Raw genomic sequence first — 25757 nt, 5'->3', positions numbered from 1 at the left:
ATCTGACGTTGTCAAGACAATGTTTGATGTTGATGCTGCAGGTGGCGGCCGATGCCTAGCTCCAACCAAGTAAGGGCCAGCAAGGTAGCCAGCGAAAAGCAAACCAACCAAAATGAAGGCGAGTGTAGGGGGCAGTCGACGGGTATTCCAATACGCGCGTTGCGGCATGTTATGTAGGCATATCTGGAGAGATGGAAGGATGGAAGGAGGTGATGGTTGTTATCGATGAGTCGGGCCTTGGCTGACGGCTGAGCCACCGCGCATCCACGCGACGTGGACGCGGCGCATGACGGTGCCATGACCCGGGCGCTAACTGAGCACTAACACTGAAACAGCTAGATCTACAGCACTAGTCCCAGCTCACTTGAGCACATGGTGCAGCCTCGCCTCTCCACGTTTCCCATCTCCAAACCATCGATTCATTGCAGATCACAGCAGACCAAAAGACCATGTTTTGAGCACAGCAGGATCTATGCACAGAAACAGCTCACACGCAAAGCAAAGCAGAATACATCACATCATACCTCTCAAATTCCCAAATTTCCTTCACTCCGAGACCTTGACTTATAGAAACTCCCCACCATCATCACCCGCCTCACCCTTCAACAACCTTGCAAACGGTCCCGTCCTCTTCCGCCTCAGCTCTTCATAACCCCCTTCCTCCACAACCCTCCCCTGGTCCAGCATAACAATATGCTCCGCAATCGCCATCATCTCTCTCGCATGCGTGATGATAATCACCGTCATCCCCTGCCTCTGAAATGCCTGGCTCATCCTCGCGCTTAGTCTCTTCGTAGCTTCCCTATTGCTGTGAGAACTACTCGGTGCGGAGTCAAAATCACGATTTCGGGACTCGTGAACAAGTCGTTGGATAGTGTCGCGCACGATGCCAGCAGACTCGACGTCCAGGGCGGAGGTGGCTTCGTCGAGAATGAGGATGTCGGGGGAGCGGACCAACGCGCGAGCGATAGCGATACGTTGGGCTTGACCGCCTGAGAGGCCGGTGCCGCCGTCGCCGACGACGGTGCTGTAGCCTTGCGGGAGGCTGTCGATGAAGTCGTCGCAGCCGGCTGCGAAGGCGGAGGCGCGGATGTTTTCCTCGGTTGTATAGGGGCTTGATAGGTCGAGGCCGTAGATGATGTTATCTCTGATGGTGCCGGGGAAGAGGACTGGGGTTTGCGGGACCACGGCGATGCGTGAGCGGAGGGTGAGAGTGTGTAGCCTTTTGATGTCTTGTTTGGAGACCGAGATATCTGGGTTGTAGGGGGATGGTATGGCGCCTGTTTGGTAGAGTTTTAACAGGAGCGAGGCGATAGTGGATTTGCCGGATCCAGAGGCGCCGACTATGGCTGTGCAGCTTCCCTTGGGAATGTTGAAGCTTACATTTTTGAGCACTTGATGGTCTTTCCTGGTCGGATAAGTGAAGTTGACATTTTCAAGCACGATGTCGCCGGCGGTGAAGAGCTGCGAAGTACCGCTGAGCTCATGGGAATCTTGCGAAAGGCGTGCAAGACGCATGAGACGCGAAGCAGCATCCTTGGAGACATTGATTTGGGGGATGTAATCGCCAACGTGATTGGCGTGGGCGACGCTCAGCATGAGGACGTTGAAGGCGGTGATGATGTCGTTAGAAGTGTATTGGCCTTTCGACACGAGCCAGGCTCCCCACCACATGAGAGTCGCTGTGACGAACGCCGCGCTGGCGTAGTTGAGACCGTATATTGAGCCGGTATATATCGCTCGTTTCATTCCGATTGCAAGAGCACTATTGGTGGCCTCCGCATAGTTCTTCCGGAATACATCCTCCAGCACCAGGCACCGTACTGTTCTGATGTTGATGAAGGTCTCGTGCAGAACTTGGCCTACTCGTTCGCTTGCGCTGTTACCAAGACTCTCCCAGCGATTGCTGATCGAGTGGAAAACTCTGGTGATGCAGAACATGACTGCGAGGCAACCGATAGATACGAGCACAAGCTTCCAGCAAATGACGAGGGCCCAAATGAGTGCAATGACGACTGTGAAGACCATGATGATCAGAATGCAGAAGAAGCGTCCTGGAAGATTTCGAGCCTCTTCCGCGAATTGATCCAAGCATTCAGCAAGCCGCGGTACACTGTTCTCCTCCCGGTCGAAGAATTCTCGTGGCTGTAGAAGTATACGTTTCATGCTCTCAGTTCTGAGCGTAGTAGCCCATCTCTGCGCAACAATCTCGAAGCACACGTTGAACCCGTAGTTGGCCAAGCCATCGGCTGCTGCAATGCCTAATATCGAAAGAGCGTAAGTCTGAGCCAATTGCTTTTGGTTTCTCAGAGTGTAGAATGTCGAAAATAGCTGAGACAGCACGTATCCAAAGACAGGAGTAGCCGCCGAGTGGATTAGAGAGCAAAAGAGCCCTAGGAGCACAGCGGATCGTGTAGGCCAGTCAACCGAAGGCCATACCGTGCGTAGTACACCGATAATACTTAGCTGCTCGATAGTGTTGGTCGACTTCTCCTCCTTGCTACGACGTTGTTTGCGTTTCTTCATTCTCGCGCGGAACTTTACTCGATGGGACGGCTCTTCAGCCACACTCATTGGTCTGGGTAGTCTAGTGGACGCGGCAATAGATATGGGCCTAGCTCTGGATATTGGCCTCGACAACTCGATATCTTTGGAAAAACAAGAACCTGCTGACTGCGGTCGTATCGTTGTTCTAAGGGGTGATCGCTCTCGATCGTTACCAATCGCTGACATAGGGCGCGGGCGGAGCTTGCCGGAAAAGTTGGTTGTTGTTCCGCCGGAGAAATCCCCAGAAGCTCTCCAACTTCTAGCAAACGCGCTTTCGATATCCGGACTTAGAAAAGGTGAAAACATTCCAGAACGCCTGATCATGGCAGAATTAGGGCGACTTGGTGTTCTTGACCCATTCCCTGAATCTGCATAGAGCCCCACAATGATATCCGCGTCATCCTCAGAGTCTTCTTCGTCCGACAATTCTTTCCAGTCTTTCTCAAGTATGTCCATAAAAGTGTGGAACGCAGAGTGTGGCACTGCTTCCATTGTTTTCCGTGTGCCTTGTTGTACCACTTGCCCTCTGTCCATGACGTACACAAAGTCTTCCGAGTCGATCTGGGTAATATCATGTGTGATGATAATAGTTGTTCGATCTCGCCTCCAGGACCGTATTGCTTGCAATATGTTGGACCTTGTGATGTAGTCAAGCGCGCTTGTAGACTCATCGAGAATGAGTATCCGAGAATCGCGTAGACGGGCGCGCGCAAGCGCCATTCTCTGCCGCTGCCCACCACTGAGATTGTTTCCTTGTAATCCCAGCTCGGTGTCGAGACCGTCTGGAAGGTCTTTTATCATCTGTTGGAGCATAGCAAAAGATAGAACATCGAGGATATCTGTGCTTCTGGTCTCCTGGTCCGGTTTACCCAAAGCAACGTTGCGTCGTATAGAGGCGTCGAACAATACGCTATGTTGTTCGACGAGTGTAATCTGACGGCGGAGCCAATGCACATCAGAGCTTTGGATTGAATTGCCATCAAGCAGGATCTGACCAGAGGCCGGCTGGTAAAATCGAACGAGCAGCTGCCCTAGCGTACTCTTGCCCGATCCGCTTCGTCCAATCACGAAGGTAGTCTCGCCAGCTGGGAATGACAGGGAGACATTGCGTAAAGCAACCTGATCTGCCCGCGATGGATATGAAAAAGATACCTGATCGTTTAGCTTTAGTCATATAGGAAAAGGACCCTCACCCACCTTCTGAAACTCAATGTTGCCTTCACACTTGGCCGGTATCTGTTGCCCCATCGTCTCAACCAGAGCACTAGCTTCAGATATTTGTGCCACCAGCGCCCTGAGCCTTGCGCCAGCGACTTTGCCTTTCTGCAGAACAATGAACTGGGGAAGAAATCCAGTCACTCCTTGTACAGCCATCATAGCTGCCCAGAATGTTGTGATGACCTGCCCAATGTTCATCTTCTCTTGGAATATTTGGTTTGCGCCGTACCAGAAGCCTTGGAAGAAGACACTAAGTGTGAAGAATTGCATGGCACCCAATTGCAGAGCTCGAAAGTTGGCTTGTTTGTTGTACAAGCTCCCGGCTGAAGCAACCACTTTGCCGTACCTTTGAGACTCGAATCGTTCCCCGTTGAAGCATTTGACGGTCTCGATGCTGCGGATTGTATTGGTGAGGTATTTTAATGCTTGCTGCAAGACGTCGCTCTGTTCGTTTGCGCGTTGCGCCAACAGCTTGGATAAATAGGCTGTCACAAGGTACATAATGGGGACCGAGGCGATGATGACCAGGGTGAGGCTCCACGATGAATAGAAGGCGACAGCTAGAGCGCCGATGGTTTGAACAACACATTGCACAGCTAATCCGAAAGGTTGCGAGACTGCAACCTGGAGGTCGTGAATCTGCCTACCGCGGGTCAACCCGTGCATTCATAGCACTCTGCAGAGCTGTAGTTGTCCTTACGTTTGCATCGCTGGCAAGAATGCCGCTACACCCGCATCTTGCGTGTCGTACCATGCCATATCCTTCTTGAGCAATGCGCCGAATATTCTCCCTCTTGCGCTACGTGCCTGCAACTCGCCGAATGTCATGAATGCGGCGAAGTGCAGACTGTTACCCAGCCAGCTTACGCCGCCTATAGCCGTGACGTATATGCAATAAGTCGAGACCTGCTTCAGGAATTGCGAATCTGACTTGTCACCTTTGGCAACAGCTCCGAACTCTCGAAACAGCAGACCGTACAAGACGGCCAGAGCGGGAAGCGTTAGGGCGGCGAGGGTCGAGGCGGATAAGGCGAAGGCGAGAACAGGGACATGTTTTCGTGTTGTGAAGCTGAATAGAGCCTTCCAGCCCATGTGCTGAACGAATTGCTGCTCCTCTGTGTGCAGTCCATCTTGCTTGTCCGCTTCGTTGGTGCTATTCGAAGTTGCGGATGTCGTCATAGATGCGATCAATGTCTGTAGGCACCCCTGGAGACGGGAGAACGAGTAGAAAAAGGCTGCAAAGAATCGAGGTGCAAGAAGATTTTCGAAGCTGCGAGTGATGTTGATAGTTTAGGCTACCGAATGTGGACTAGCTCGTGAATACCACACGACGGGCTACATGTTGTTCTCGCTTGCATTGTCTCGCCCTTGGTATTGTTCCTGCGCGAAAGCACTCCGTCACTGCAGCGAACAGACCATTTAGATAATAGAAAGCAACCAATGCGCTAAATACGGGCAATATGCAAATGATGACTCAACTTTTATTGCGCGAGGTCCGGTCCGTCCATGCGAGACCGGCTCATCACATTTGGCTATGATCTGGCAAACATGATTTCTGACATGCCAGAAGCTGGTGCCAGATCATTATCATTCACTATCTCTTCCTCGCTGATATGCGGCTGGTTGTGGGTATCTTGAGAAGATGTTGCCAAGCGGCAAGAACAAACGCGGAGGCGTACCGAGGCGCAATGGGACGTGCGGTGAGGTGCCGTATGCCATTCCGCGTCACGGGGCATTCGTCGTGAGCTATCGTACACGTAGTTCAGAAGTCGTGTGCTGATAGATCTTGCCCTCAGTTGCCGTGCGCCTTCTCGTAGATCCAGTCGTTGTGGCCCTCACGGTTTCTACTCTAGTTAGCCCCTACATCTAACCCATCCGTTTATAGTTGTACTGACCTGGCAATCTCAACCGCGTAGAACTGCATGCGCACCGACATGATGGTTGTATCGGGGCCGTATTCAGCCTTTGGGGAGTCCCGCAGCATGGTCCCGAAGTTGTAGTCGTCGATCTTATTCTCGTATTCACCAATGAACTTGCGCCATCGCTCCTTGCCCTCCTTGCTCTTCATGGCGTCCTGGTCGAGCTTTCCGCCCACGTTAATTTCGGGAAATTCCTTCTTGAAGTGGGCGTAGATGTCGTCGTCGATCTTGGTGAGGCGGAGGTTGGAACCCTTCACCTTCTCAAGGATGTTCCAGTACGTCTCCATGTGCTTCCCTGCTTGCACCGCCCATTGTGCTTCCACCTAGGCTCCAGTCAGTTATATTCGATGACGTCGCGGAGGGTTGCCTTACGTCGGGGTTGTTGTCCTGCGCCCCCTCCGGAATGGCGCCCTGCGTTCCGAGAGACATGTTGCCTAATGTTGGAAGATACGTAATTCGATTGAGGGTTCTTGTAGGATATATGTGTAAGTATATGGATATGGTGGTGCTATTGACTGAGTATATAAATTTTCGAGCTGGCAGAAAAGCACCCCGCCTTGCCCCGCAGTCGCGCTTACCCAACGCCAAAATCCAATCGAGAAATTAGGAGCGACTTCCAGCCATTTCTCCAATGTCCCGGAAGCTTCATGTAGGTCTGCTTCTGTCACCTGTGATTGTATTTGGCTAAGTGGCATAGCATGAATGTACTCGCGTTCCGATAACGGCTTTAGCCGATTGTGGACGTCTTCTCGTCGTCGCTGAAGGACCGTACTTGCGCTTCTATGAACGCCAAGACAACAGATACCTTTGGTCGGAACGAGTCTTTGAAGCTCAAGCTATACATGGCATATCCGAACTTGAACTTGAGATTGATAATGCGCATCTCATTGTCTGGGGAGGGTTGCTGGTCCGCACAGTGAAATTTGGTTTCAGGAACTTCGACGATGATGCCCACGTCTACCTGGACAATTTCCAAGTGTCTAATGTTGGAAGAGCGCCTGACTGGATCTTGGACATCCTTCCAGCGCCTTACTCATTCGGAGACCCTAATCCGGTACGATGTCCGGCGGTAACCGCACACAATGCACTGCTTGAAATTATCCTGCATCCTCCCACCGAGATCAAGGACACCAACAAAGTTCCATTCATCTCGGTGAGCGAACTGACTTCCGGCTCTCGTTCAATTCTCTACTCTGCACATCTATCGTGGAATACAGAAGATCATGTCATTCGCGTTGCTGCAGGAACGGCGTTCGGCGAGATCATCTACTGGTCGTGGGATTCAACGCGTGACCATGAAAGCAGATCTCGTATCCACCGCGTCTTCCTAGGCCACGAAGGCTCTATATTTGGAGTACACATCTCTCCCAAGCTTCCCGTTGATGATCAGGAATCAAGGCGGTTGCTCGCAAGCTGTAGCGACGACCGCACAATACGCATCTGGGATGTCAGCGGCGTTTCTGCGGAAGAAGGGGAACCGTTACTTGACGGCGACCTAGAATTGCAGAGGACAAGGCATACCGGTTTTAGCAATGCTTCTTTCGATACTGCCGTATCGAACATCGACTGCGTTGCCATAGGCTGGGGCCATACTTCCCGCGTCTGGAAAGCGAGGTTCTTCCAGGACGACTCATCACCTGGCGATGTTTTCCTCCTGTCTTCAGGTGAGGATGCTACGTCACGTACATGGAGGCTCGTCACCAAAGTTAGTGATAAATCTAGTCCGCCGGGAACGCCAAAGTGGCAGCTTGAGCTGGTGGATACAGCAGCTTATCACAATGGCAAAAATGTCTGGTCCATGGCTTTGCCGAGCTTGCGTAGCGATGAGTCCGCCACTCTTGGAGGAGCCGACAGTAAGATCACACGATTTGGCCTGAAGACGTACGAGAACAGTCATCCCATCAAACAGTCACAGTATGATATCGGCTTCTTTGCATCTTCTCCAGCGCTCCTCGAGGACAGCACTGCAGTTACAGAGAAAACGGGTCACCGCTCATCCAAGCAGACCGAATTTCTCAGAAGCTATGCATTCTTAGATGAAACTACTTTCATCCTGACTACTAATTCCGGTAGAGTCTATCTTGAGACTTTATCTTCCGTGTTCAGTGCGAAAATCGAGAGGTCAATACTACTTGCCCAAGTAGATGATCTAGGCGGATACTCCGTCAGCGTGGGAGAGAGCTCACTCGGTGTAGCTTTCGTTGCTAGTGCGACAGGAACTCTGTACGCATATACCAAGGCTACGTCCCGCTTATCAGAGTTGTATACTGTCAGCGGCAAGATTGGTGAAGTCTTCACGGAACATCCCGTAGAAATGCCGCAGTCGAAACGAATAGTTCTGTTGATTACCCTAGTCGGACAGAAGGTTGCTTACCTGCTTGAGGTCAATCTTTCGAGGAGCGACGAGCCAACAGTCTTACGTACGACTGTCGTACCGATATCAGATCAAATCACTGGAATCGCCATTACGAGCATGGTCCATGCCTACACCGTTGATGGAAGATATGTCTTCATTGGTTTCCGCCGTGGGTCGATTGCCGTATACCGCATCCCAGATGAACGCGATGGAGAAACCGCTCCTGGATCAGCCAAGCTACTCAGGATCATAGATTCTGTTCACGGTAAAGAGACTGTCACCGCTATGACCTGGATAGTCAGTGGATCGACCACCTCGTCCGGTCATTTGGTCTCCATAGGAAGAAACGGCTGCATGGCCATCCATTTCATCGACCTAGCAAACGACCTCTACCACTCAATAGTCCATGATATTTCGCTACCTGTCGGCCCTAACATCGAGGGTCTCTATATCCGTGACGGCCAATTACACGTGTATGGATTCTCAAACAAGGAGTTCGTACTATATAACACTGCCACCGAAGAAGTTATTATGAGTGTCGAAACCGGTGGCGCGCATCGGAGCTGGGCATTCCAACCCAACTTCTTCTCACACCGTGGCGGCACTCTTGTTTGGACACGAGCATCAAGCATGCATATTCACACACAACCCGGGCAGAATCACGATGTGATACGCTCTGGTGGTCACGGACGCGAGATAAAAGCCGTCGCTGTGTCACCAGTTATTGCCGCAAACAAAGGCAACAGACAGTTCATAGCCACCGGCGCCGAAGATACTGACATCAAAATCTTCCAATACTCCGACAATCACCTCACCTGCCTTCGCACCCTGCGGAAACACACGACCGGTGTCCAAGCTCTGCAATGGTCCGCTGACGGCTCATATCTCTTTAGCAGCGGCGGTTGCGAAGAGTTTTATGTCTGGAGGATAAGTCGTCTGCCGTCTGAAGTGGGCGGCATAGGCGTGGTGTGCGAAACAAGCTGCCCAACCGAAAGCGAGCACTCCGACCTCCGCATTATGTCGTTCGAGGCTAAACGACATTCGTATACTGGGTTCATTTTTAGTATGGTGTTTTCGAATTCTACAGTCAAGGTACGTACACCTTCATGCTCCAGAACGCAAAATGGTCAGATCAATAATGTTGATAACGAGTAGTTGTACGCGTACGATACTGCCGAGCCTGAAAAGTGGTTGAAGGTGGCTTCCGGCCACTACTTCACTTCCTGTCTAACACAATGCGCATTCCTTCCTTCAGGGAATAACATGCCACATGTGATCCTTACAGCCGGTACTGACGGACATGCTGCCCTTTGGCCTTTTGATCCCTCCCAAGACCGCGATTCGCTCCCATATCATTCCGTCATCACACTCCACCAGTCCTCCTCGAAAACTCTGGTTATACATCACCTTTCCAAAGCGCATGCCAAGACGGTCATGACGCTCATCGTGAGCGGCGGCGATGATGGCACACTAGCCCTCCTCCTCGCCTGCACTAGCTGGAACGGCGTAGAATGGGCCGGTCCTCCAGTCATAGTAGTTCGGGCACATGCTTCAGCTGTGACGGCATGTGCGGTGCTCACACACAATGCCCGGACGTTTGTAGTGACAAGTGGGAATGATCAATGGGTGCGTCTATGGGAACTCATCATGTACGAAACCGACGCGGACCTTTTAGAAGGCAATAATCGGCCAGCGATGAAGCACATCGGTGAGATCAAGCGCGTTGGAAAGATCAAGACGAGTGTTGCAGACGTGTCGAGTATGGCTGTATTGGATTCATCGGAGGAGAAAGAAATGGAGGACGAGGAGAAAGAAGTAGAAGAGGAAAAGGAAAAGGAAAAGGAAAAGGAAAAGGAAGCTGCGAGGGTGCTCATTTGTGGCGTTGGCATGGAGGTTATCAGGATAGAGTGGGAGACGATGTGATAGGCTTGATGGATAGAGTACAACCTCAACTATATGTACGCAAAGTATTTATCTCATGAAACGCGCCTAAGAGGCTCTAGCCGTGTCATCAACTCGGCAGATAAGTTCCCCGCCGAGACTCGCCCAAGGGGCACATAAGCTAGTACTAAGAGACCTTCATACCACGGGTTTTCTATACTTAAGCTCTCTATACACATCTACAGCCTTCTGCGATCATAAAGCTGTCGAAGTTATCAAAATCCAGCTGGAAATGAAGCTTCTGTAGACGTTTACATGGTAGGGACGTTTCCGGGTGGTCACCGCCAGAGAGGGGGTACCAAAAGCGAGCAAAGTAATTATCTCATGAGAAAAAGCGAGCAAAGTAACTATCTCATGAAAAAAAGCGAGCAAAGTAACTATCTCATGAGAAAAGTGCGCTGCGATCGACGGCCGCAGCAATTGCCCCTTGCGGAAGTTTGAGCTCGGCCCTCCCCCGCCACTCCCCTACAATCCCACGCTGTGTGCACACAGATACAGCCTCGCTTTCAAGGCTGTCTCGTCCTATCCGACCTTCGCGATGCCCTGAGGCAATATCTGCAGCGGGTCACAGACTGGCCCACAATGCCGACCGAACCCCGCTGGAGCTGCACGATTCCCTCCCTCCATGACGATACACCGCTCGATGTTCGCATATACCACCCTTCTGCATTAGAGTCAGCGAAAGAGAAGCCATGGAAGAAGAGGGGCATCGTGATGGCGCATCCATATGCGCCTATGGGTGGCTCGTATGATGACCGCGTTGTGGGCATCGTAGTCGAGGAGTTTCTCGCGGCTGGGTGGGTCGTAGGCACGTTCAACTTCAGGTATGGCCCGCCCTCCTCCGAGATGGATCAACTTACTGACCTGTTGTAGAGGCACGCATGGCGCGAAAGGACACACGAGTTGGTCTGGCAAGCCTGAACTCAGTGACTACCATTCCTTCGCCGGCTTCTTCATGCACTACTTGTCCTACCTGAGACCAAATCCACCGTCGGACGCCGCGTTCACTCCAGAGCAATCGCCGGTATCGCCCATAACTGCGAGGAAGAACACAGACGATGAAGCAGCGATAGTGGTCCTTGGGGGATACTCCTACGGCTCGATCATTCTTCGACACCTCCCACCCCTTCCATCCGTTCTCCAGCCCTTCGCCGCACCAATCACCGGCTCTGCAGCCCACGAGATACTCCTCTGCGCTGAAAAGATCAGCGCTCAGGCCAATCTCGAGTTCATCAACATAGCACGAGACCACGAGCGACTTAGTAGAAGAGGGCACGAGCACAAACTGTCGGTTAAGATGGGCGGTGAGGAGACGAGTCTAGAGAATAGGCGTAGCAGCAGGGAAATCAGGCGCAGTGTTGATGGAGGAAAGAGCTTGGATATAGCAAGCAGGCTGCGGAGTCTCAGCCATAGTCATCAGAGACGGAAGGACACCGCGCCACAGCCTCCTGCTGAAGCAGGAAGGAGGCCAGCAATCCAAATTCCTGAGGTACGGTATCTTCTTGTGTCGCCGCTTACACCACCGACTTCGACACTCGCGGCCCCTGGGCTAGCGCGCGGGTTCTGGAACCGCTCGGGCGATGAGGACGTCACGCTCAAGAGGCACGAGACGCTGGCAGTGTTCGGCGATCAGGACATGTTTGCCTCAGCGAGAAAGATGAAGGAATGGGCCGCGAGGTTGAACAAGGATAATAATGTGGGTTTCCACAGTGTTGAAGTCGAGGGCGCGGGACATTTTTGGCACGAACCGGGCGTGGAACAGCAGCTAAGAGAAGCGCTACAGCTCTGGGAGAAGCGCGTGAAGGACTAAAATCAGAGGAGTATGAGATGAATGTTTGATACCCATTGGAGATCACGACTATTGAGAATGAAGACCGCGCCTTCATGGCTTTATTCATTAGACGTACTTGGCCCACGGCAGCCCCAGCTTCTCCTGTACATATTCCATCGCCTCGACCACCTTCTCATCCTCATATCTCCTTCCCACCACCTGCACGCTCACAGGCGCGTTGACATACTTCTCAGGAGAGTCTGGCACAAGTTAGCACCGTCCATCCCACTCCCTTCGGGCTACTTACAAAGCTCATGGTTATACCTATCCTGCTCATTCCTCGGCACATACCCCTTATCAACAACATCGTCAGCCAGCACCTTACTCACCGGCGCTATAAGCGCCGGATAATCCAGCAAATTCCACTGCGCAGTGTATCCCCAGTATCTCGCGCAGTCTATCGGCGGCGCGGCACCAGGCCCAACAGGGCAGAACAAGACGTCTATCCCGCTTTCTCTCCAGTGCGCCGCGTATTCCTCTCGATACGCGTCCCGCTTCGCCGTCAAGTCCCACATCCCTGCAATGGAGAGGGATTTGACGTTAGGATTTTCCTTGAGGATGAAATTGGATAAGGGACGCCAGGGTTCGCCTGACGCAGCGATGGCGGCTTTCTCTTCTGCGCCGCCGTCGGCGAAGTAGAGGGAGGAGATTATGGACCAGGCAAGGTCGTGCTTGAGAGGCGTGAAGGGGACGACTTCCACGCCTGGGACGGACGCAAGTTTCGAGGCGAGAGAGGTGAGCGCGCGGAGGACGGGCGGATGTGGACGCACGACTCCATCATCGGTCAGCACACCGATTTTAAGCGTCTTGTTCCCGCCTTTTATGGGGAATTGTGATTCCGTTTTCCACGGCAGAGGGACCAGGCTGGGCTCTCGGATCCAGGGTTGAGCGTCGATGAGCGTTTTCATGAATACTTTGACGCCGGCTAGGGAAGTAGAAAGTGGACCGATGACGGCGAGGATGTGCTCTGCGCTCAACATCGTCGCGGTCATTCCCTGCATTGGCAGTCGATTACTCGTAGGCCTCAATCCCCATAATCCGTTGTTCGCCGCTGGAGATCTGATACTTCCCCCGATATCCGTGCCGATACCTAGACAGCTTCCGCGCATGCCGAGCAGGGCGCCTTCGCCGCCAGACGAGCCACCGCTGGTGAGGTTCCTGTTGAACGGGTTGTGTGTAGTGCCGAAGTAGTTCGAGGAGGTTTCAAGGTGCATGAGGGTCTGAGGCTGTGTCGTACGTGCATAGAGGACACAGCCTGCTGCTAGCAAGATGTCAAGGATGTGTGCATTCGAGGTGGCGATGCGATCGGACCAAGAGATAAAACCGGCATTGCATGTGTGATCCTTTACATTGATCATTTCTTTTATTGAGATGGGAAGCTAGGGGCGCTTGTCAGTGCAGACTTTGGAAAGGGTGAGGCGAAGACGCACGCCGTGGAGTGGCCCGATGGGCTTTCCGTGTTCTTTGAGGTATGCATCGAGATATGCGGCGCGCTCGAGGGCAGCTTGGGGCATTAGTTCTGTGATGCAGTTTACAAGTTTTTGGGCGAGGGTGGCGCGTCTAAGGAACGCGTTTGTTACGGTTGCGCTGGATAAATTGCCGGAAGAGAGCTTCGAGAGGAGGTCTACGGGGTCAGATTCGGTGATGGAAAGTTCCTCTGGAGTGAGAATGGTCTTAGGGACTGGCGTGGAGTCTAGGGGTAGTTCGGGGAGGTCTGGTATGGGAGGTTCGACTGCGGCGAGAGTGGCGTCTCGGTGTTGTTGGGTGCGCTTGGCTATGGTTTGCCATGATTCGAGAGATTTTGAGGAAGGGGAGGGGAGCATTGATGGGGAGATGAGACTGGAGTGTATGCGAGAATAGACTGAATTGAAAAGACCTGACATAGTGGATAATATTGAGTCGGAGAGAAAGCAACGCTGATCTGTGGTCGCAGGAGGTATATCAATATGCACACTTATGATTGTAAAGGTGATGAGGTATCATGCATGAAAGGAAGAGAACGGAGATAATACTCAATCAACAGCTGCAAGAAACAAGATAACGCAAGGAGATAACGAAAGGCTACCTCGGACGGGAAACTGCAGCGCTGCTCATGTGAGGGGTCGTTGCGGTCCCGAAGATAGGGGAGCGTACTACCGCGATCGAAGGTAGATAGGTGACAACGTGGTCCAACGGCTATCGTACCTATCCTCTCGCTCAACAGTGATACTTATCAAAGGGGCTTTGTTCACATATTGCCTGCTCTTTAACGTACTCGCAGTCCCTGGTACTTGCGGGCGCCGTTGCGCAATGAAACCACGGCATGTGGGGACGGCGGGGTAGCGATATGCTCTAGAAGGCGTTCTTAGCGTTGGTGGTGCAATTGGTTAGCCTTGTTACTTCGATGAGGCTTTCTATCTGAACAACACTATGTTCAATCAGAAGAGTTTGAAAAGGTTCTGAAAATGTTGTAAAACATGTACCTCGATAGCTGACGCCGAGTTTGAAAGGCAAGTCATCCTTTTTCAATCAGGTGCTGGTCCAAAATAGTATAGTGGCCGCTGCCGTCCAATGTTAGCCAAGGTTGGCCGCGGAAGTGCTACGGCATGTCCGCATTGGGAAGTTCCGTGTACACAGTTCCCCGCAACAATTATGTGGCACTCTCGTATGTTCTGCCATGTGTAGCGAAGGCGCCATGGAAGCGTCGCGGTCCGGCGTAGATCGTGATCATATGATACAGTGATGTTTTTTCGTCGTCAAGAAAGGGTCTCTTCCCTTGAAATTCCCTTGCTTCTGTCCCTAGTTTTCGTTCGCACAGGTTTCCTACAATTGCTTTCCTCAACCCCCCTACCTGCAGTACAAACGTAATGGGCAGTGTCGCAAACATGGCTTCGAAAGGTCTCCCTGAATTCAGCCTTAGCGGCAAAGTCATTCTGGTGTCTGGAGCTGCGCGTGGACTTGGCCTCACACAAGCAGAGGCATTGCTCGAAGCCGGAGCTACTGGTGAGTACTATCTGCATTCCTTTTGTCCCTACATTGATGGATCGTACAGTGTACGCCCTTGATCGACTCCCTGAGCCTTCACCGGAGTTCCACGACATCGCAAAGCACGCAGCAACGGAGCTCGGCACAGAACTGCAGTACCGGCAGGTTGACGTACGTGAGGTAGAACAGCTCAACAAGATCGTAGAGGACATCGCCAGTAAGCACGGAAGGCTGGATGGGCTCATCGCGGCCGCTGGTATCCAACAAGAGACGTCGGCGCTCGAGTACACTGCGGCAGATGCCAACCGTATGTTCGAGGTGAACGTCACTGGCGTTTTTATGACCAGCCAGGCGGTCGCAAAGCAGATGATTAAGTACGGCAACGGCGGAAGTATTATCTTGATTGCCAGCATGTCCGGCAGCGTAGCCAACAAGGTACTCTTCTTCCTCGACTGATTGGAACTCTAGGGCTGACGCTTTCTAGGGCCTCATTTGTCCTGCGTATAATGCGTCGAAAGCTGGCGTGATTCAGCTCGCTCGAAACCTCGCCATGGAGTGGGGCCAGTACAACATCCGTGTAAACACCATCTCCCCCGGATACATCGTAACGGCCATGGTCGAGGAGTTGTTCGTCAAGTTCCCTGAGCGCAAGGAGAACTGGCCGAAAGACAACATGCTCGGTCGTCTTTCCAAGCCCGGGGAATACCGAGGCGCTGCAGTATTCTTGCTGAGCGATGCTAGTAGTTTCATGGTAAGGTCCTTCCCGAGGTGTAATTGATCGTTGCTGACAGGAACTAGACTGGATCTGATTTGAAGATTGATGGTGGACACTCTGCGTGGTAATGAAAGCTTTCATGGTTGCTAGCATAGCGTTGCTGATTTCGTGGTACGGAGCGAGGCGTTGGGACAATGCTGTATGTTAGAATTAGAATGGCAATTTCCAGGTTGAGTGTAACAATGACGAACCAGACATGGAATCTGCGCAGGGTATCTTGCGAAAATCCACGGCAGTCGGTGAATCCAGCAATCGAAAGTGAACCAGCAACTGTCTCGGAGTCTACGATATATCAAGACTTGAATCTTGTCATCATCTGCCGTCCCAAGTCTCCGAAGCCTTCCTGCCGAACTTTACGTCCAGCAAGTTCATTTGCGAAACTGATTTGCAACTGCAGATCCCAACCGTCATGCATATCATTGAGAGCATAAAGCATGCCAGCAATGAAGGTGTCACCAGCTCCAATTGTATCAACCACCTGGCGCTGCTTTTCTCGCTTTTGCTGCCAACCCTTCACTTCCGCCCACCGGATATTCACCCCAAATTTCTCAACCGCAGCCGCTCCTTCAGCGCCCCATGTGCAGCATAATACAGCTCCATCTCTTGCATCCTTCAATTGTGCTTGCAAAAAGCTCCTAGCATCCTCGAACCCCCATTTCGTGGCCCAGAGCTTCGAATAAAACACTACATCCGCCATCCTCGCAACCTCGCCCATCCCCGTCCGTTCCGGATTCTCACATTCCACACTAATCCTACACTCGGGAAACTCCTTTCGCAGAAACCTCATGCACTGTGCCGTGAATTCCGGTATTCTTCCCTCGAAATGAAACCACGGCTCCTCCCACTTCAGCCCCGCTTGGTTCCTCGCCATCTGGAGTACTTTCTCGCCAAACTCTTCCGCGGTCATCTCCGACAATTGGTTGATACTAACGATAGTCCTACTCAGAGTCTGCTCGTTTTGAATGATATAGCTGCTCGCCGCCTCCTTCTCACCTTCCCTAAACACAGCCGACCCATCGATATCTACGCCTGGCAAACTCTGCTGAATGAAGTGTTTCGCGGCAGATTCCTTAGCCGGAAGCACAGAGCATAAATGCAGTTTGTTAAATTCTGCGTTCTGACCACCTGCATGTGAGTTCAGCTGTTGGAGGACTTCGAGTGTGTTAGCTGGGTTGCCTCCGCGGCGCTTGATGAGCTTCTTTGCGCGGAGTTTCTCGTCTTCAATGGGAAAATGAGGGACGGTGAGGATAGTGTCAATGTACACGGCGCCGATGCAGACGATGTGATTGTCGTAGTCTGACATGATAATTGGGGGTGCACGATTCTCGAAACTAGTTAGTGAACGTTGTGACTGCAACGGATGCAGAGTCTACATTGGGAGGTTGACGACAGGGATTTGGCTGACTAAGCGCTTAGTGGCCGAGGCTGCAACCTTCGGGGAAGCCGCGACAATACATTCACAAACAGCTCGTTCGCGCCTGCTCTCCTCGCTGGCGATGACGATGCCTGTAAAGTAGGCATCCTATCACGAGCTCCTCGCTCTGTTTGAACTCGTCAACCGCCAGCGTCATTACCTCCTGTCGCTGCGCGCAAACAGCTCTAGGCTTCACCGTCCACCGCTGTACACTACCTGTATTATACCTGCCGATCACCGTGCGATAGCTCCGCCCGAATCCTTTGTACCCTCTACTGGAACGGTATAGGCGATAAAGGGTCAGCGGCTTGTCATGCCGACGCCCTCATCCGTCTCTCGATATCGACCCGCAGTCCTCGTACTCACTGGCGCGGCGGCCGCATATGCGACATGGCTTCTATACACCAGCTTCAGCGATACCCCATCCGAGGGCCTTCACCGAAGCAATGCAGTCCGCAGGCCGAACACTCGTACCCGTCCTCGCAATCGTGCGCCATCGCAGCATCCGTCTCGTGTCGTCGAACAGCTCCTGGCTGAGACTACTGCCCTGGGCGAGTTCGACTTCTTTGGACAGATTATCAGACCGGGCCCGGGGAATAATATGGATCATGATTCTCTGCTAGCGCTTGGACGCGAGCTCGATCCAAATGCCACCGACGAGCTCATCGAGAGTCGCATTGACGAGGCCTACGACTATTACGTGGATCGCTTTCTTGAGGAGCTGGCCCAAGGACGTCCGCTCTCAGAACTTCCGACTGCGGAGCTTGAGGCCATCGTGAGCATAACAAATGAGCAGTCGACCTGTAAGTCAAGATTCCCAGATACCAGGTGCTATCCCGAATTAGACCAGATAGCGGCCGGAAGCAATCAAAGTTTAACCTTAGCTATATGCTGACATCTTCACAGGGCAGGGAATGGACCACGCATTTCAAAGACTCCGTAACAGAACCTCAATCCTCAACGCTCAAGGGCAACCCGTGGACGATCTCGAAACTATACCGCCTACTGAGGCTGGCGATTGGGAAGAGGACATTGTAGGTGATGCTGAAGGCCAGACGCTTCAACGGACCTTGTATCATATAGCAGAGGATCGTGCCCGGCATGAGGGCGTCGTTCACCGTGGCATTACCTGTAATGGCTGTGACAGTAAGCCTATCCGTGGCATCAGGTGGCATTGCGCAAATTGTGCCGATTTCGATTTGTGTTCTGATTGCGAAGCGACGAACTCCCACGTCAAAACGCACATATTCTACAAGATCAGGGTACCAGCACCAAACCTCAGCATTACCAAGCAAGAGCCCCTCTATCCAGGACGACCGCACATGATGAGCCCATCGATTGATGCCAAGCTGAAGAGGCGCCTAGTCAGCGACACTCGAATGGAGGCAGAGGAGATCGAAGCGCTGTGGGATCAATTCACATGCCTTGCCACGACTTCGTGGACGGCAGACCCTAACGGTCTTGGCTGGGCACTCGACCGACGCGCTTTCAATCACGCCTTCATACCACGTTATTCGACCTTCAAGTCGGCACCAAATCTCATCTACGATCGTGTGTTTTCGTACTTCGATACCGATCACAATACCTTGATCGGCTTTGAGGAGTTCGTCAAAGGAATTGATGGCTTGCATGCGACCGACGTGCACATCAAGCTGAGAATCGTCTTCAATGGATACGATATTGACGGTGATGGGTACATATCGAGAAAGGATGTGCTACGAGTGTTTAGGGCTCATTATGCGATCGAAAGAGAAGCCACAAGGAATTACCTCGCAGAATCTGCTGAAGAGATGTCCGTTCGTGGCGCTTTGGAAGTGATACAATCTGCCCAACCCTTGGGATCCGCGTTTACACAGGGCGCTATCGAGCCAGGAGAGCCCAACTGGCTGCTGCGGACAAAGCCATCGGATGATGAGATCGATACTGCACCCATAATTGAGAATCGGCCGGACACGTTGGATCGAGAAACTGTCATTGCAAGCACGAACCCTCGCGCAAACGGTGAAGACGGGCTTGAGGACTCACACGTTGTCGTAAACGATACCCTTCAAGACAGATGGGCCCGAAGACAGTTCTATACCGACGAAGAAGAAGGTTTCAACCGACCACAAGGGGCTGCTGACAGTCCATCCACACCTTCATCTGATCATCAGCCTAACGGGTTCCAGGATGAGGACGCGGTGGAAAACGAAGAGTATGAGCCTCCAACTCCGGAATCAGAACGTCCAAGATGGTCTCGATCCTCTTCCAAAGTTCGATTCCAGGATGACGTGGACGTGGAAACCCGCTCCAATGCCTCAACCTCCTCACGACCGGTAGGCGAACGTTGGGGTGGCTATGAGATACCCGAGCCAGAGAAAGATCTTGGCAAAGAAGTGCTTTACCAGATTACCCAGCAGGCTTTCAATGAGCTCCTTGATCCCTTGTTCAAAGAAGGGGAAGACGCCGCAATGGACGCATACGCCTACCGGGATGAGCGACGGCGCTTTGTCACCGACATTGACGCGATGCTGGAAAGGTTCAATAACGACGGAGACCTACTCAAGCGGATCGCCATTTTAGGTGTCTTCACATACGCCAATTGCGTCCTGAAGGCTTTCTGTCAACAAGACTTCAGCTTGTTCGCAGCCAATGCTCCTCTCAAACAAGCAGAAGTTGCAGCTATGGTCGGTGACCTGTTCAGGGCCGCGGAGAGCAGTATAGAGCCTTTAGCTCAAGAGCGGCAGCCAGAAGAGTCCAAATTGTGGGTCGCGATGTTGTACAGAGCCCAGTTGGAACACGAGCTCAAGAAGACGATTGAGGAGCTGGCCATAAGACAGGGTTGGATGTCGGTTTCGAAACCTGCGTCGCCTATAATCGAGCATCGCAAGAGTGTGCCTGCGATGATTGAACGGGACCAGACCTTTCCACAATTTCGTCCAAATTCGCTGAGCGACATGGTATCAACGATCAAGGACGCTGCCGATACAACGGTAGACGATATGCTTGCCTCGCTTGACCGTCCGTTTGGTAAGTTGCTTTACCCTAACAACCTATTCCGCCTCTCCTCTCAATGGCCGATGGTTTTCACTTCATTCCAAGCTTTAAATTGACCCCTCATACAGGCCCACTCTTCGTTGTCCCTCATCCTAAGTCCAGAATCAACCTCTCGGACAAAAAGCCAGCCACAGAAGTCGGCACTGCACCCTACGCCCTCGACGAGTACGGCATTACCCTCTCACGCCCAATCCCCCTTCCAGAGCCTCTTCCTCACCCGATCATGCATATCCTCTCTTTCGAAAATGATACCCTTGCCGATGAAACCCGCCTCTTAAGCCAACACCCGGCTTTCGACCCCTGTGCCCCACAGCAGGAAGGTACATTCCATCGAGCCATACTTGCGGCCGCCAACGACGACAGCGCGAACATGCACTTGCAAATTGTGGCTTTGGCTAAGCTAGAGAGCGTAGACCGACGCGATGGTGAAAGGAAGGGCAGTGGGAAGGTCAGCTTCGACGAGTTTGAGCGTGCAACGAGGGAGGGAAGGATGAGGTTTCTAGAGAGCTGGATGGAATGGGTGAGCTTCTAGGAGAGACATGGGCTCACTGTTGATATTTCGACCTGGTTTTGGTATGGCAGAACGTTGAGGGGAAGGCGTTGGTGATACCACATTTGCATTTCGTTGTTCGAGATCCGACTAGATTTACCGTGTACAGGCTGGGTAGTCAGGTCAGAAACAAAAACGATACACGAGGTCACTTATCTACATTCGGCTCGTCTTGTGTTGGTAAGTGCGGAAAGAGAAAGTTTCTTCGAAGTGGCTTCTGCAATCGTGTGCGGCAGATCGATGGGTGTAGAGATGGAAACTGTGGAATTTGTGATACAGGTATTAAATTCGAGGAACAGGTCTCACATACCGACAATTTCGACTATTTACCTGTTTGAGAAAGTGTTTCTCTTCCGCTTTGAGAGGAATATTTCACTTTACATAAAGAGAGAGATACTGTGGTTTTACATATCAAAATAGTTGTGCCTTATATACAAAGCCTTGATCGAGGCGCTCGCACATAGGAGATAGCTTGGGCTGGTTTTTATTCGATTCTTGCTGGCTGAACGCGACGTTTTTCGAGCCCGTTTAATATGTACACACGTCCCAATGCTCTCGTTACTTCGTGAACTCGGCTATTCTCTTTTTTCAGGACTCATTCACAACTCTTACCACAATTTTGCCCCTTGCCCGCCCTGTTCTCAGCTTCCTGTATGCCTTCGGCGCATTCTCCAATTCAAACACCTCATCGATGACCGGCTTAACCTGTCCCTTCACCAGCAAATCCGCCAAACCCTGATAGTCGTCGAAATTCGTCGATGCAAAAGCGAACGAGAACGGTCTTTGTCCACCTCCGAGCCACGTAGGCACAACGAACCTGAACGCAAGGTCGTATATGAACCCCAGGCTGACCTGTGATCCAATCTGTACGTACCTCGCACCGGGCTTCGTGAAACTCGGTGCTTTCCAATACAACGCAGCCGGCTCACCAACGTTGTCGAGCACGAAATCAAACTTCTTCTCGCCGTTCTCTAATACGCTTGTTACGCTCTGTGTGCGGTAATCAATGACCTCGTCCGCGCCCAGATCCTTGCACAGCTGCACATTCGCGCCTACACACCGATTAGCATGGTCCTCTCCTACCTCCTAGATCTGGGGATGGGAACGGAGCTTACTAGAACACGTCGTAACAACCTCACACCCCAACGCCTTCGCAATCTGCACCGCAAACGTCCCCGTACCCCCACTCCCACCATTCACCAGCACCCTATCGCCCCTCTTCACGTTCTTGACAAGACACTGATACGTAACCAACCCGCACACCCCCAGCGTCGCACCCTCCTCAAACGACACGCCATCAGGCAAAGGTACAGTCCCAGCAGCCGAGCCGATGATATACTCGCCCAGCGTGCCGTACTGCTGTTTAGGTTCCAATTTGCCGAAGACACGCTGGCCTGCTTTCAAGGCTGAGTTGGGACCGGGTCTGGCGACGACGCCGGCGAAGTCGAGGCCTGGAGTTGCGGGTTTGGGGATGGCGAGGCGGCCGATTAGGGGGACTTCGGCGAGCTTGTAGTCTACGGGGTTGAGGGAGGCGGCGTGGACGCGGATTAAGGCTTCTCCTGGGGCGAGAGGGCGGAAGGGGAGGGGGCGGTGGTGTTGAGGGTTAGGGCTGATTCGAGGGTTGTGTTGCAGGTTGTCCATTGCCATGCGTGCATTGTCGTTGGGAGGTCCTTAGTAGGGGGGGAAGGAGTGGAGGGGGAGCGAGTGGTTGCTGTTGTGGTCGCCATGGCTGGTGTGAGTGTGAAGCAGCGAAAATTGAATTGTGGAAGGAAGGGAAAGGCATATGATTGAGCTCCTCTATAATATTTGTGCTTTTGGATGTCTTTGAGACATGTTCTATCGGCCGATTGAATACGTGATCAGCCTCCGGCCGGGTCCCCACGCGGAGGTGTGTGGCAGCAACTCCGACTTGTCTAGCAAGGAATTCAATTGTGCAGCACTGTCATGTACTTACTTCTACAGTGTGAATTCCTCTCTCACTGATGTTAGAGAAGGGTAGCTATGAATATCGCGCAAGAAGAGGTGTTCGAGTGCGCCAGAGCCATGGCATGGTTATCTTTGATCGTCGAAACGCCCAATCAGTGACTGACTTGATCGCGAGATAAGCTGTATTTAGTATCATGTCCGATTTTACCGTCTAATACGAACTGCCTGGTATTTGCTGCCTGGTGTGGGCAACAGAAGGTGCACTCACGCTGTCTGGATACATGTATATATCGCATCACGTGGAATCCGCTTGCCCAAGTGCCACCTGAGGCACGAGGCTGGTCTCTCAGGAATCCATCCTTCCCTCCAAGCGCTTCTGTACCCGTGCTACATCGCGCGATTTCCAGAGTGTAACATTGCGTTGCAGAGAATTGCAAGTTTTCATTAGACATCGAGCTAGCGGCTTTCAGTGGAGAAAAAGACCAGGCTTTGGTAGATAATCGGCGCTGCCGTTGGGTGACCGAGCAAGCGAACACGTAACGGTTGCCCGTGCAGGCTAGCTATCGCGATAACACCATGCAAGCTCGAATGGCGCAATTGATCGAATCTTTGGGAATGTAGTGTTTTAAGGATCGTGAAGTCGTGAAAGATGGAAGGACGACAAGCCGGCCACCATGACCGACCTTAACGCTGACAAGGCGGCGGCCAAGACCGCAAGTGCTGAGCTTAGCCCAGCCTCAAGCCACCCCGTATCTTCGGCAACCGACAAGGGTGTCCACGTTGACACCTCAGAAGCCCAATCACCATTGGGACTCGACGCAGTTGATGACACTGCAATTGTCGAAGAAGAAGCCCACGATGACCCTGAAATCGCACAGCTGCCACTCATTGTGCGCCAGACTGTCTCTCTGGAAGATGATCCCACACTCCCGACTATCACCTTCCGCTACTTCGTTCTTTGCATTTTGTTCATCGTTCCTGGCGCCTTCCTGTCGCAGATGAGCCATTACCGTACAACTCAAGCCCCGTACTCCGTATTTTTCGTGCAGATCGCCTGTCACTATGTCGGTCATGGTCTCGCAAAAGTCTTGCCAGCCTGGCAAATCAACCTACCTTTCGGCTACGGTTTCAACCTGAATCCGGCACCATGGAGCATCAAGGAGCATGTTCTAGTTACTCTGACTGCGGCATCGGGTGCGACCTACAATCTGGGCTATACGGTAAGCTTCCTTTGTCGAAAAGTGCTTGGGGCCACGTGCTAACCCTTCGGAAGCCAATCTCCATGGCTGAATTGTGGTACGACACCAGGATCAACCCTGCCGTGGCCATCTTCTTCATGTTAGCCATTGTCTGGGTTGGCTACGCTATCGCTGCGATCGCTCGTTCGCTGCTGTTGTGGGAGCCTGAGTATGTGTGGCCCCAGGCGCTCATGCAGACGACTCTGTTCGAGACCTTCCGCAAGCAGGATCGCAACAGCCCACTGGCTAAACGACAGATGCACATATTCTTCCTGTGCCTTGTTGGTATGACGCTCTGGCAGTTTTTGCCGGAATACGTCTTTCCAATGACTTCTTCGCTTGCTTTCTTGTGTTGGGTAGCACCAAAGAATCCAGTTGCGAACTTCATTGGTTCTGGCCTTGGAGGCATGGGCTTCATGAACCTGAGTCTCGATTGGTCAAACATCAATTGGAATGGCACATCGATCTTGATTACGCCGTTTTGGACACAGACCGTGCTGTTCCTTGCCTTTGCATTCAATTGTTGGATTCTGCTTCCAGCGGCTAAGTGGGGCAATTTAGGTGGGTTCTGCATTATAGGCACAACCATTTCTCTTACAGTGCGATTGACTCTTTATTAGGCTCTTACAAACACGGCTTGATGTCCAACTCGTTGCTTTTGGCCAACGGAACGAAATATCCAACGGCCAAGATTGTCAACAGCGACTTCAGTCTGAACGAGACTGCCTGGAAGGAGTACGGTCCGGCATACATGGGACTGCAATTCGCGTGGGCCACGTTCTTCAACTACGCCAAGTTACCTTCGGCCTTTGTTTGGCTGGCTACTTTCGGAGGTCCTGCCATCTTAGCAACATTTGGAAAGAACATGGCTGCACGGAAAGCTCGTAGCGAAGCCAGAAAGCAGCAAGCTTCTGCTGGCGCCGAGGAACCCAATATTCATCACCAGTACACTGATCGTCTGAATGTCCTTCAGCGTTCGTACAAAGAAGTCCCTGGGTGGTGGTTCGTGACATTATTCCTCGCTGGATTCGTCATCTTGCTTGCGATCATAGGCTCTGGCCAGCTCTTCATCCCTTGGTGGACGGTGATCGTTGGTGTCGCGACTGGCTTCGTTGTTGTCGTCCCTCTCGGGTACCTCTACGCCATCTCAAACTACCAAGTCGCAATCGGTGACTTCAATGAGCTCATATACGGCTACATGGTCCACACCGCCGCCGGAGCCGCCCACCACCATCCTTGCGGGCCTTCAGTCTACGGCGCCATAGCAGGCGATGCATGGTATCGCGCACAATACATGCTCCAAGACCAACGCATAGGTCACTACATGCACATACCACCCCGCACCGTCTTCTTCAGCCAGGTCTTCGGAAGCATCCTAGGCATACCCATCAACTACGGTGTAATCCGCTGGGTCCTCAACACAAAGTTCGACTACCTCTCCGGCGCAAAAACAGACCCTCTCCACCAGTGGACCGGCCAAAGTCTTGTGAGTTCGAATACAATCGGCGTTCAGTACGCCGTCATCGGCCCAAAGCGCATGTTCGGCGCCGCCGAGCTAAAAGCCCTCCCCTACGGCTTCCTCGTCGGCGCCGCAGCCCCACTCGTCGTGTACGCCCTCTACCGCTCGTTCCCCAAATCAAAGCTCAAATTCCATCTCTGGAACACGACGATCTTCTTCTCGGGGGTCACGGTGTTCTACGGTAACTTGAGCACGGGGTACTTCAGCGCGTGGCTCGGCGGCTTCGTCGCCATGTACTGGATCTTCCGCCACCATTTTAAGATCTGGAAGAGATATAATTACATCGTCGCTGCGGCGTTCGATGCGGCGTTTAATTTTAATATGCTGCTTATTTTCCTGTTCTTTGGGAGTGGGAGGCAGATTCAGATGCCGGCTTGGTGGGGGAATAATGAGGATAATGCGGAGAGGTGTTTTGCACTGGACACTTAGGCAACGGGAATGCAGCATACAACAACACACAAAACTTGCGTATGAACATGCAACATTTCGTATACGAAGAGACCTGTATTTCAGCTCAGCCACT

General features: G+C 52.3%; 10 protein-coding genes across 10 annotated transcripts; 5 read left to right on the top strand and 5 right to left on the bottom strand.

Moving 5' to 3' along the window:
• Positions 1–564: 564 nt before the first annotated feature.
• On the bottom strand, positions 565–4944 carry HST6 (ATP-dependent permease; the record flags this gene model as incomplete). Its single annotated transcript, XM_056211988.1, has 3 exons — positions 565–3699; positions 3745–4408; positions 4466–4944. The coding sequence occupies 3 exons, from the start codon at positions 4942–4944 to the stop codon at positions 565–567; spliced, it is 4278 nt and encodes a 1425-aa protein (XP_056075461.1).
• Positions 4945–5557: 613 nt separating this feature from the next.
• On the bottom strand, positions 5558–6113 carry N0V89_003185 (uncharacterized protein; the record flags this gene model as incomplete). Its single annotated transcript, XM_056211987.1, has 3 exons — positions 5558–5609; positions 5661–6007; positions 6057–6113. The coding sequence occupies 3 exons, from the start codon at positions 6111–6113 to the stop codon at positions 5558–5560; spliced, it is 456 nt and encodes a 151-aa protein (XP_056075460.1).
• A 202-nt stretch (positions 6114–6315) lies between these two features.
• Positions 6316–9963, top strand: WDR6 (WD repeat-containing protein 6; the record flags this gene model as incomplete). Its single annotated transcript, XM_056211986.1, has 3 exons — positions 6316–6333; positions 6382–9132; positions 9196–9963. 3 exons carry the CDS (start codon positions 6316–6318, stop codon positions 9961–9963), a joined length of 3537 nt encoding a protein of 1178 aa, XP_056075459.1.
• Positions 9964–10563: 600 nt separating this feature from the next.
• Positions 10564–11791, top strand: N0V89_003183 (uncharacterized protein; the record flags this gene model as incomplete). The annotated part of the gene is made up of 2 exons (XM_056211985.1): positions 10564–10805; positions 10855–11791. 2 exons carry the CDS (start codon positions 10564–10566, stop codon positions 11789–11791), a joined length of 1179 nt encoding a protein of 392 aa, XP_056075458.1.
• An 87-nt stretch (positions 11792–11878) lies between these two features.
• Positions 11879–13635, bottom strand: N0V89_003182 (uncharacterized protein; the record flags this gene model as incomplete). The annotated part of the gene is made up of 3 exons (XM_056211984.1): positions 11879–12012; positions 12060–13191; positions 13243–13635. 3 exons carry the CDS (start codon positions 13633–13635, stop codon positions 11879–11881), a joined length of 1659 nt encoding a protein of 552 aa, XP_056075457.1.
• Positions 13636–14676: 1041 nt separating this feature from the next.
• Positions 14677–15619, top strand: N0V89_003181 (uncharacterized protein; the record flags this gene model as incomplete). The annotated part of the gene is made up of 4 exons (XM_056211983.1): positions 14677–14794; positions 14844–15211; positions 15261–15527; positions 15575–15619. The coding sequence occupies 4 exons, from the start codon at positions 14677–14679 to the stop codon at positions 15617–15619; spliced, it is 798 nt and encodes a 265-aa protein (XP_056075456.1).
• Positions 15620–15843: 224 nt separating this feature from the next.
• On the bottom strand, positions 15844–16854 carry N0V89_003180 (uncharacterized protein; the record flags this gene model as incomplete). The annotated part of the gene is made up of 1 exon (XM_056211982.1): positions 15844–16854. One exon carries the CDS (start codon positions 16852–16854, stop codon positions 15844–15846), a length of 1011 nt encoding a protein of 336 aa, XP_056075455.1.
• A 424-nt stretch (positions 16855–17278) lies between these two features.
• On the top strand, positions 17279–20533 carry N0V89_003179 (uncharacterized protein; the record flags this gene model as incomplete). The annotated part of the gene is made up of 3 exons (XM_056211981.1): positions 17279–17768; positions 17872–19974; positions 20070–20533. The coding sequence occupies 3 exons, from the start codon at positions 17279–17281 to the stop codon at positions 20531–20533; spliced, it is 3057 nt and encodes a 1018-aa protein (XP_056075454.1).
• Positions 20534–21139: 606 nt separating this feature from the next.
• On the bottom strand, positions 21140–22192 carry N0V89_003178 (uncharacterized protein; the record flags this gene model as incomplete). Its single annotated transcript, XM_056211980.1, has 2 exons — positions 21140–21603; positions 21667–22192. The coding sequence occupies 2 exons, from the start codon at positions 22190–22192 to the stop codon at positions 21140–21142; spliced, it is 990 nt and encodes a 329-aa protein (XP_056075453.1).
• Positions 22193–23151: 959 nt separating this feature from the next.
• Positions 23152–25663, top strand: OPT7_2 (OPT super; the record flags this gene model as incomplete). The annotated part of the gene is made up of 3 exons (XM_056211979.1): positions 23152–23697; positions 23751–24276; positions 24336–25663. 3 exons carry the CDS (start codon positions 23152–23154, stop codon positions 25661–25663), a joined length of 2400 nt encoding a protein of 799 aa, XP_056075452.1.
• Positions 25664–25757: the final 94 nt, after the last annotated feature.

Source organism: Didymosphaeria variabile (assembly GCF_027946475.1).
Source record: "Didymosphaeria variabile strain IMI 356815 chromosome Unknown scaffold_2, whole genome shotgun sequence".
NCBI classification, from domain to species: domain Eukaryota; kingdom Fungi; phylum Ascomycota; class Dothideomycetes; order Pleosporales; family Didymosphaeriaceae; genus Didymosphaeria; species Didymosphaeria variabile.
This window is presented reverse-complemented; position numbering and strand designations above follow the sequence as displayed.